The following is a 10,761-nucleotide window of genomic DNA, read 5'->3' as shown; positions in this document are numbered from 1 at the left end:
GCTAGCATGTTATGCGGAGCAGCTTTTCACTGTTTATCCGAACTGAACGTCCACAAATGTAGGAAGCCGCATTAAGGGCGTTTTGTCTGTCGGCTAACCTTATGGACATTTGCTCTTCGAGTCGTTCTGTGTCCACAGCGGACGGTGGAAATGTGGAGGCCGACGAGGGAGAAGGACTGCCCGTGTCCGTGTCACCGTTACCGGGGATGAAGCGGTCGTGTTGTGTCTGACTCTCCTCTCTCCTCGGATCCAGGCATCATCTTTTAAAACTTCCAAAATGAGGATCTTTACGTCTCTGCTGAGAAACACTAATCCCAAAATCGAGTATTACTCCAGATTTTCACCGTCTCCGCTCTCCATTAAGCAGTTTCTGGATTTTGGTAAGTAGTACAGTGCCTGAATGTAAAACAACTGGGGCCTTTTCTTGTATTGTTTTGTCATTTTATACACTGTGATTGTGGGTTTTTAATGTCACATAGAAGCTATGAATTGGCATTAAAACAACAAGTCCACTACAAGCTGTCATTAAACGTTACATTTTGTTATATTCAGATGTGACAATTGAAATAAGTGTTAGTTTTGAGAATCAAACCATGACAGCACAGGTAGCAGCATGTAAGCTAGCCCTCCTGCATGGCATCTCTCTGATGCAGGTTTGTTTACTCTGTCAACATGTGATTACAGGCTGTTTACTGCATGCAGGTGTCTTCAGTCAGACAGGGACAACAGCACGTATGCAGCGGAGGCTGAACCACCTGCTCATGTTACCCAGTGGCTAAACAAGGCTTACTCATCCTTTCAGGTTTACTTACCCTGTTTAAGGTTTAAGAAGAAAAAAAGCTAGATGTTTTTCCTCTGATAAAGCACATCAAGTGATTCAATAAAATAAAAATGAAACACGAGTAATATATTGTATCTTATCTTCTCAGATAAGATATGCTTTATTGTCTCCAAAATGAAATTAATTTATACATTTTACAGCTCTGTGCAGCTATAGACATGATGATTAAACAAAAAATACACAACTCGCCACGGAAAAAGCTCTATAAACATATAAAACACGTTCCTTTCTAAACCATACATATATGTCTACACACTTGTAATGTCCCTGCTTTAAAACATAAATAACCCAGTTAAACAAGTACCAGAGAACCAGTGTAAAACAAATGCTTTAAGAGTTTACATTCAGCTGTTGTTTGCTGAGCAGTGTGATAGAAATAGAAACTCCTATTTTTACAGGCTCTAGTACCGAAGGTTGTAGTTTGTAGTCTAAATATGAGGCAAGAGGGACCCCTTAGGATAATCTATGCATATCTGACAACAGTTTTTCATAGACCGCGTTATTGTTCTCTCTCAATCACTTTCTTTTTGACTGTGAGGGTGCCGTCTTATGCCGCCATCCTTCATCTGATGAGAATCTCCCTTACAGCACATTAGAATGTAACCATCATCTTTGTGCTGACACCAATTAGACTGCAGAGAAAATGAAATCTTTGAGCCAACCGAGCACAATGACCGTGGCAGACCCAGACGAGAGACTTGAAATGCAGGATGACAGTTATTAATTGCGTCTCATAGCTGCACTCGAGGCTTTTCTTAATCCACCTCTGATTAAACACTGTCATGTGCGTTACGTAACTCGCCCTCACAGCTGTGGATTGCAGGAAATGTGCGGCACTTGTTTGCGCTGAGAAACTCGGTGAGGGTCTCGTCAACAATAATTGTTCTTGTCAAGAGAGCCGTAGGCCAAAAGATACCAGTGTTTCACAATGGAACAAATGAGACGTCATACGAGTGAGCACGTGTTTTTCATTATGACACATAAGTGGTATGTGTTGTCCGACTATCCCTTGTATTGCTAAATCATTGAAAGTCTTTGCTGTGAGCTGAGATGACGGGACACTCCCTTTCATTCTGACAGATCATTTAGTTTTTAGTTTTCCTCCCTTCTGACACAAAAATAACATCATATCGTGCTGCCTCACCTCTGTTGGAGTCATGAGGTCTCTCACAGGACAACACAATATCTGCACAGTAGGCTTCCAGGTAGACAAGCAGCAGACACGTCTTTGTGTTCTTTTGATCCTTTTCTAACGGCATGAAGAACTTGAAGCATTTTCCTCAACAGATTCTCGCTGTGTTTAGTTCTTTTCTCAGCTGAGGCTAAATAGGGTTTATATGTGAGTGTTTAAATGCACACGAGAAGCTGCTCTGTCTGAATGCTGTAGATGACAGTGTGGTCAATTTGAGGATGTAAAAATGCGAAGTTGGGTTAAGTGCTCATTTTCATGAAAGATATTTCACCATAGCTGACATATTTTCTGCTTAGATCTCAAACATTAATCTGCCTCGCCCCTCTGTGACTCCCCCTTCCCCCTCCCAAATAGATTTATGATTTCCTTGCGTACTTGTGTAGAAACTTAAAGCTAATGTTGGCAGATAGTTAATACATATGCAGCCAGATAGCAAGTTTAGAGGTATCATGTTAAAGGTTGGATATTGAAACCATCAGCAGCTTGCAGCTGGGTGCTTGGAAATTTTAGTTGAGGTTGGTACACTTACTTTTTCTACTTTATTTTACAAATGATTAAAATGAGCCCCAATGGCCTTATGTTTTCACATGACAATAAAAATACAATAGAAGTTTGATAAACAGTGAATTTAGTAATCTGTCAACCACTGTGACTGTTACAAGCAAGGGCAGGAAAAAAACAAACTAATATATTTTGTTACTGACAGTGTGTGAAAGTTTATGTTTTGCTTGGAATCTGCAACATTCAGCTACAACATCAAAACCACCTGTGTAATATCGTCCCTGATGCCAAAACAGTTCTGACCCACAGTGGACCTCTGAGGGTGTCCTGTGGTGTCGAGGACGTTGGCAGCGGATCCTTTATGAGTTGTGCGTTGCAGGGTGGGGGCATCCTTGGATCGGGCTTGTTCCAGTGCAAAGAAATATCCACATGAATGCCAGCACCTGAGGTTTCCCTGCAGAACATTGCATTGTAACAGAATAAGCAATGTTGTCAGTGGTTTCAACGTTTTAGCTTGTCAGTGTATTTCTTGGCAGGAAAACTTCATTCACACTCATGCAAACTGTATCAAAATCTCCATATTTTCTAGTAATGATGAATTATTACAAAAGCTTTTCATCTCTCAGGCAGGGACAATGCATGTGAGAAGACATCCTACATGTTCCTGCGTAAGGAGCTGCCTGTACGGCTGGCCAACACCATGAGGGAGGTCAACCTGCTGCCTGACAAACTGCTTAGCCAGCCCTCTGTTCGACTGGTCCAGAAATGGTAAGACGCTTCCTCTACGAGTTTTCTTTGAATGGCTGCCAGCTGATAAGCTTCATAATGGTTGTATTGTTAGGAAGCGTGTGTAAAACCTCCCTTTTGATCTTTGCTTGCTTTATTAGGTACATGCAGAGCTTTGTGGAGCTGCTGGATTATGAGAACAGAAAACCAGAGGACCCTCACGCTCTGAATGAGTGAGTGAATCTTGGCATCATAATAAAAGCTAATCAAAATGAAGTATATTTACAGTAAGTAAAGCTTGGTCAAGCAACCAGCTGTTGAATGCTGGCTTTATTTCATAATGTAAAGTCCCTCTTCCACTGCAGCTATTCTCCTTAGTGCGCATACCCACTGCACAGGTAACAGTGTGTATTTATGCTACAACAATACCCATCTGATAAACAGGCATGCATGACTGATAAACACAGACAGGAATTTGGATAGACCCGTCTGTTTAGAGAACACATTTCCAAGTATTGTTCAGGTCTCTGAAAGTGACATTAAGATAAGTACTCAGAGTTGTCCAACAATTGTATGTATTTCTAGTACAAAAGCAATAGCAGGCAAATAGGATACATTCATACTGGTGTAAAACTGGACTTAGCAGTAGTGCTGGATTTTAACATTTATGTTTAATTACTTTATCATTGATTGGTTGTTTTTTGTTTCTGTGGATCCTTTCATGTATGTGTGTCTCCCAGTGCACCAATCAGGAGTAATGCTCCTAATTTCGTTGTATTCTGCATAATACAATGACAAAAAAGGCTATTCTGTTTGATTCTACGTATCCTGACTGTGCCTTTTGTATGACTATCTAAGTAATATGTGTATACAAGAGATTTCTGAAAGTACAGCATCACTGACCATCTCCAAATGTTGTTTTTCTTTAGTTTCCTGGAGCTCCTCATTGAGATCCGTAACCGTCACAACGACGTGGTTCCCACCATGGCTCAGGGCGTCATAGAGTACAAGGAGAAGTTCGGCTTTGACCCCTTCATCAGCAGCAATGTCCAGTATTTCCTCGACCGCTTCTACACCAACCGCATCTCTTTCCGCATGCTCATCAACCAGCACAGTGAGTCTCAGAAAGCTGTTTGGTCAATTTGGATCCCAAATTCTGACCTGCGTCTGAAACTAAGTTTTATTTCCATGTGTTTGTATTCAGCTCTACTGTTTGGTAATGACACCAATCCGGCCCATCCAAAACACATAGGCAGCATCGATCCCACCTGCAGTGTGGCCGAAGTCGTCAGTGGTGAGTTCAAGGACTATAAGAGGGAAAATGTCACATCTATACAGTTTATTGAATACAATAGTTTGTTTAACATCCGCATTTCACTCCTTCTAATGCCATAATTTCAAATTCTGCTCAAACCATCAAAAAAGGGTTTGAGCAGCACCTAGTATTTTCTTTGTATGATAATATTTTGTTATCTATGGTGTTTTCTTTACTCAAATATTAGTATTGCTCTTACAGAAAATGGGGTTAGTCGTGTTTCTATCACACCTTTCACTCTCAGCAGTGACATAATTCAAACAAAACATGTACATTTTTTGCTAAAAGGCACGTTTACATGATAGTCTCAAAGAAATTCCAGCAAGCTGGAATCAAAGCTGCCCTCTTGGTGACCCAGCAAGGGACACAAGCTACATTAGCGACCTCTGACAGGAAACAGTAAACATACTCGGCTAGCTCTCTTCTAAGTTTTCTTGTTTTTCCTGCTCCATCAGATGCCTATGACACTGCTAAGATGCTGTGTGAGAAGTACTACTTAGCTGCTCCTGGCCTCCAGATCGAAGAGTTTAACAGTAAGAGTGTTTTGTCCTCCTATGTATACATTTTCCCATTTCTCCCTGTAATCTGTCACAGTGCTGTAAAACTGTGTTCTCTTACCCAGTCTTTTTACAGCTTGTGGGCGCAGCTAGGGAGCCCAGATTTAGCCCTGTAATGATTACAGTGTTCACCGTCTCATTAACTTCAAAAGAATCAGTTATGTGTGTGTGTGTGTGTGTGTTCATGTGTTTATTCTTCTCACACTTCCTGCACTCTTGTCTTCCAGTGAAGGCTCCCAAAAAGCCCATCCAGGCAGTTTATGTGCCCTCTCATCTCTTCCACATGTTGTTCGAGCTCTTCAAGGTAAGCAGGGCAGCATGAGTGGCCAGTTAGCCTAATGTGACTATAATTCTGTAAGGAGTCCTGCTGAGCTGAGTTAATGAACGCTGCTGGCGTTTTGCAGAACTCAATGAGAGCAACAGTGGAGCTTCATGAGAACAGCAGTGAAGGATTACCTCCAGTAAAGGCAAAGGTCACTCTGGGTAAAGAGGATCTTTCAGTAAAGGTAAATTACACACACATATGCATCATTGTAGCTTTTTGTCTCCCTCCTGCCGTCTTCATTCGCTTCATTTCTCCCATGTTTTGTCTTTAGATCAGCGACAGAGGAGGAGGAGTTCCTCTGAGGAAGATAGACCGTTTGTTCAACTACATGTACTCCACTGCCCCGACACCGAGCCTGGAGCCAGGAGCCGTCCCACTGGTACACACACTCGTACAATCAAATCAGTGTTGACCCTGGTGACCACAACCCCTTTTAGCCCGTACATTTATTCTAGATGGTATGGCATATGGGATGTTAAACTTGATTAATATTCCTGTCCCATACAGGCTGGTTTTGGCTATGGTTTACCCATTTCCAGGCTCTATGCCCGATACTTCCAGGGGGATCTGAAACTCTACTCCATGGAGGGAGTGGGCACGGATGCCGTCATTTATCTGAAGGTAAAGTGAGCTTGCCAAATGTGGACGACGTTGTAGTAGTCTGTATGTCTGTGACACCACTTTAATGTTGGCTTCATATGTATAAAGATAGAGTGCGGAGACAGTTAGCTTAGCATTCAGTATGGAATGAGTGGGAAATTGTTAGCTCTGTCATAAGTTTTAAAATAAATATAGGAAAAAATGAGAATAAATAAATTGAAAAATAAAACTATATATATACACGCGCACACAAATCCAAAAAAAAGGGAAAAATGAGCAAAAAATAGATAAATAATATATACATATGTAGAAACCCCAATCTGGAAAAGAAATCAGCAAAAAAATGCTGATTTTACAAGGTTGATCCAAACAGCAAATGACAGGTTGTGGTAGTAACAGGCGATTACTTTTTGGTAGCTAGCTCGTCCACATGACTCTGACATAATGGGAGTGTCATTGTCATGCTTATAGTTTCCCTGAGCATCCAGTCTTTATGCTAAGCTAAGTTAATTGTCTCCTTGCTTTAGTGTTATATTTAGGTTTATCTAACTCTTGTCACATAACTAAATAATGATATTACTTTTTCCATGAGAGATAAATAATCGTGAGTTCTCAGTGGCTCTTGATGTTTTGTTTCTTTATTTGAAGGCTCTGTCCAGCGAGTCCTTTGAGCGCCTGCCTGTCTTCAACAAGTCAGCGTGGCGGCATTACAAGACCAGCCCCGAGGCGGACGACTGGAGCAACCCCAGCAAAGAGCCCCGTGATGCCCGCAAGTCCAAATATAAAGCCAACAGATAACTCTGCCCAGCTTGCGAGCAAAGCTCTCTGCCGGGAGAGCATGTACGATGAAATGTTGCCCTTGGGTTAACGCTTGGTTTAGGATCAGACTCGGTTTTATATTCCAGTGGTTAAAGGTTTGGAAAGGATGGACGACCTTGATTGAAATCTGTACCCAATGGCAATGACCTTCATCAGCATAGCTTTCATTGTTGTGGCATTACCGCTGGCTCTCCCAAGATGGAATTTTAAAATGAACCTCTTCCTAATTACGGATCCCCAGAGTCTAACCCCATTTACCAAAAAGCAGAAAACAAAAATGGTTGTTTTGACGAATGTTAATTTTCTCAAACCAAATTTGCTGCATTACTTCCATCCCTCCCTCTGTCTCCATGCACTGTTTCCACCTCATCTTTGCTGACTAGGCTGCTGCTCCCTGTGGCTGAATAAGCCATGCACTGCTGATTGACTGTCTTTTCCCACCATCAGTAAAGGCTTGTATTCTGTTTCTCACTCTCAAAAACACAAGCAGAGTCGGGGCTTTGAGTGCGAATGGGAAGAGGAGAAGGTTTCATTTCCTTCCTTTGGGAGACACTTTTGACTGAACGCACAATTAGGCCAGTGTGTCACTGGCATAGCAAAGACTTGTTTTGGTTACAGTCTATTTTAGCCTGAGAAATTGTACAAGGAGATTATTTAAAGATGAGAAAATAATAGCTCATAAAAGACTAGAGGAAGCAATGTACTAGGAGTACTAATTTTTATTTTGTCAGAGAGAGAAAGCCTTACTTACTTCTGGAAACTTACGGCATATTTGGCATTTAAAAAATGCCTCAAAGGCTCCACTGGAACTTTATTTATGAAGTTGAGTATTTTGTTTCTTTTTTTTGTTCAATTTAACGCTCAGAAGTTAACCAGCCACCAACTTACAGACCACTGACAGATTCTCATCAGACATTTCTGCTTGCAATCCAGCTCTGTGTCCTGATTTAATACCTCCTTATGGACCAAAGGAACGTCTTTTTAGATGCTCTTGAAACGCCACCATGACAGTGTTGCCTGTCAAGTAGCTTCGACCACACCAGCATGATGTATTGTGCAAATGCTCACAGAAAGGAATAGACCTGTTGCAGCATGCACGGACTATAAAAGAAGGATTGCGTCATTACTTTGTACATTTCTTCATTTCATCCTGCAACTGCGTCAGACCTGCCATGGTGGATAAACAACACGCTCACCACTTGGACCTGTTCTTCTAACATCCTGTCGGCCTTGTCTCTCATTGTGTATCACTAATTCTCACAGTCTTCTGAACAAGTTGGAACAAAGCTTATCTGTTTTTGTAAAAATTGCTTGTGTTTCATTATCAGGACTGAAAATGACACAATTAGAAGATGCAGCAAAAATCCACAAGGACTTGATGCTTGAGAGGTTTTAAATTATTTCATGCAGGAACAAAGACAGTTCAGGAATGTGCACTATTTTTTTGTCATTGACATTAGCACAGGTTTGCTTTTTGATGATCTTCTAATGATTATGTATTGATTGTTTGCTTAATTTTTCCTTATTTATTCATTAGGGAGTCATGCGGCGCGTAAAGTTAAGTTTGGGAAATCTGGCAGGAAAAAATGTGGTCAAAGGAGCAGAACCTCCAACTGCTTGAACATCAATGGCACTGAATCATTGCAACAAATGATCATATTCAGGAACGTAGTGCACTTTAATAACCCTTCCTGTATATTTTACTTCTTCTAATAGCTTTCATACAATCATTTCAGACCTGTAAAGAACTAATTACGAGCAGGCCAGCACTTAACATAGCAGCATCGTTCTCGGAACTAATAAAAAAAGACCACATCTATTTGGTAAAAACAGATGATGGTGAATTTTAACGATCTAAAGTGAGTTTCCTTTCCCGCTTCCTTTAGCTGCCTTTCATCTGACAGGAAAAGAAAGAAGAATTGAGTACGGAAAACTTCCTCTTCCTGCAGGTTCTTGGCTTCACTGTAAGATTTCACCACTGCCAATGCCTTTGTAACCTGCCAGTCTCACTGAGTGTACTCCGTGACAAACCTGCTGTAAAGGGAGTGCTGTGTTATAGGTTAGCAGTTGAAGTGTAGGTTAACATGTGGTCTCCTTGTAGACCGGTCATAATCACCTCCGATTCACATCTTGATCAAAGTTTCAATTCCAGTTTCCATGATTTAGAAACTTGAGATCTTCCACCTTCAGTAACTGTTAACCTTTACTGTTAAAGACTGTCTCTGTACTTAGGATGTTTTAGAATATATTATATATATATATGTATATATCTCGATATATAATGTGTATATACGACCAGTGTGGAGTGATCACTCTGTTTTCCATCCTACTGTACATCCAGCCTAAAAGATGTCTGTATGCTCCTCAGTGTGGAGGCAGTCATGCAGAGATATGCAAGCAATGCAACATTCACCAAAAAAAAAAAAAAACTGTGTTAGAGCAGTCCGATGATGTGATTCAGCATGAAATCAACTTACAGCACCAACTACCAAACCTGGCAATAAAGAAAACTGCTGTTGTGTGTGATCCTTCTGTTACGTTTTCATGCATGTTCTAATCTGATTATATGAAAAGGTGAAATGCACTTTAAAGTCTGTTATACATTTTTTGTTTTATTTACATATCAAGCCATTTGAACGTTAAATTTAAAAAATAAAAAAAAGGACACATATTCCCAAAGTTTGTACATATAGTGCAGATTAACATGTAGCGCATACCGGACATCAACATTGCATTAGGGTATTTATTGTGTTGTCGGGGTGGAAGAGAGGTCTTCTCTGCCCTATTGTAGGTAAGGTAAGCAGAACGAACAAAAAGAATTGTTACATACATTTCTAATAATAGCAACGGAAACATTAGGACTACCTCAGGCTTTTAAAGACCTGAAGGTTCACCCAGAGAGCTTTAATTTTTTATATATTTCAAGTATCATCAGAGTTTGTCAGGTTTTTATTGACAGCTGACATCATATTCCCAAGAGCCAAAGAAAATGTCTGCTGAACGCTGATTGATAAAACATGGAAAACCCAAAACATATGGCTTTTAATGGTGAAAATCCACAATTTTTTTCTCATTATTAAGCAAAACGTAACATTTGTGAGGCCTTTCAGTGTGACTACAGATGCAAGGGATTACATCTACTTTCTAGGTGCAGTCTCAAAGACTCAGTTTACATTCAAGAAGTTAAGATCAAGGCATTTTTTTTCTTTCTGTCTAATCACAATCAAGTTCATGGAGGCTAACAGACATTTAACAAATTACCTGCAGAATAAACCTCAGGGACTCCATTTAGTGTCTGTATTAGACCTGTTTCCACCATCATTTCTAAACAGAATTGATTAATATGAGTTTAAAAACTATATTTATGTAGTTAAATTTGTTCTCTGTTGGGTTTAACTCTAGCTTTTGTTGCACCAATCATATCTATTTTCGATAAATATTTGGAATATACAAGCTACTTCAAGGCTCACTGCAATTTCCTACAGAGTATTTCATATGAATACTTTACAGCACGATTCTTTCAAAGTGGTCATTGCATGGAACAAGTGATGATTTAAGCTGAAGTGGTGTAAACTAACACTGACTATGTGTCTGAGTGCAAAGAGGCTGTCCACAGTGTCACCTCTGCTATTCTAGTGGGGGCAGTGTCTCTCTTTTATTTCTAACCGTCAGTTAAACAACAACATAGTGATGAATATAAAATCATTTCCAGTTTACATGACCTGTAGGAATGAATGCAGCGTCTCTGTAACTTAGTGTCAAATCACATGCCACAGTAGTTACAAGAGAACTTTGCATCTGAAAAAAAGAAAATGATGAACTTAGCAGGACAACAACAAAAACAACTGTGATATCAGAAGCAGACTGTTTGACAGTCTCTGTCAG

At 40.3% G+C, this 10,761-nt stretch overlaps 1 protein-coding gene across 1 annotated transcript; it reads left to right on the top strand.

The window, feature by feature from the left end:
- Nucleotides 1-9,402, top strand: pdk3a (pyruvate dehydrogenase kinase, isozyme 3a). The gene is made up of 11 exons (XM_023297781.3): nucleotides 1-380; nucleotides 3,161-3,302; nucleotides 3,422-3,493; nucleotides 4,190-4,374; nucleotides 4,465-4,554; nucleotides 5,031-5,108; nucleotides 5,360-5,436; nucleotides 5,537-5,638; nucleotides 5,729-5,836; nucleotides 5,965-6,078; nucleotides 6,706-9,402. Exons 1-11 carry the CDS (start codon nucleotides 278-280, stop codon nucleotides 6,853-6,855), a joined length of 1,221 nt encoding a protein of 406 aa, XP_023153549.2. The 5' UTR covers nucleotides 1-277; the 3' UTR covers nucleotides 6,856-9,402.
- The last annotated feature ends 1,359 nt before the right edge of the window (nucleotides 9,403-10,761 follow it).

The sequence above is a fragment of the Amphiprion ocellaris genome, chromosome 22, assembly GCF_022539595.1.
Source record: "Amphiprion ocellaris isolate individual 3 ecotype Okinawa chromosome 22, ASM2253959v1, whole genome shotgun sequence".
Taxonomy (NCBI): domain Eukaryota; kingdom Metazoa; phylum Chordata; class Actinopteri; family Pomacentridae; genus Amphiprion; species Amphiprion ocellaris.
The sequence above is the reverse complement of the archived record's forward strand: the minus strand, read 5'-3'. Positions and strand labels throughout refer to the sequence as shown.

Bases quoted from the DNA above. Each gene is read 5' to 3' on its own strand.
- pdk3a (XM_023297781.3), top strand. From the start codon at position 278: ATGAGGATCTTTACGTCTCTGCTGAGAAACACTAATCCCAAAATCGAG. The intron at 381-3,160 runs GTAAGTAGTACA...TTCATCTCTCAG, and splicing joins TAAGCAGTTTCTGGATTTTG to GCAGGGACAATGCATGTGAG. The intron at 4,555-5,030 runs GTGAGTTCAAGG...CTGCTCCATCAG, and splicing joins TGTGGCCGAAGTCGTCAGTG to ATGCCTATGACACTGCTAAG.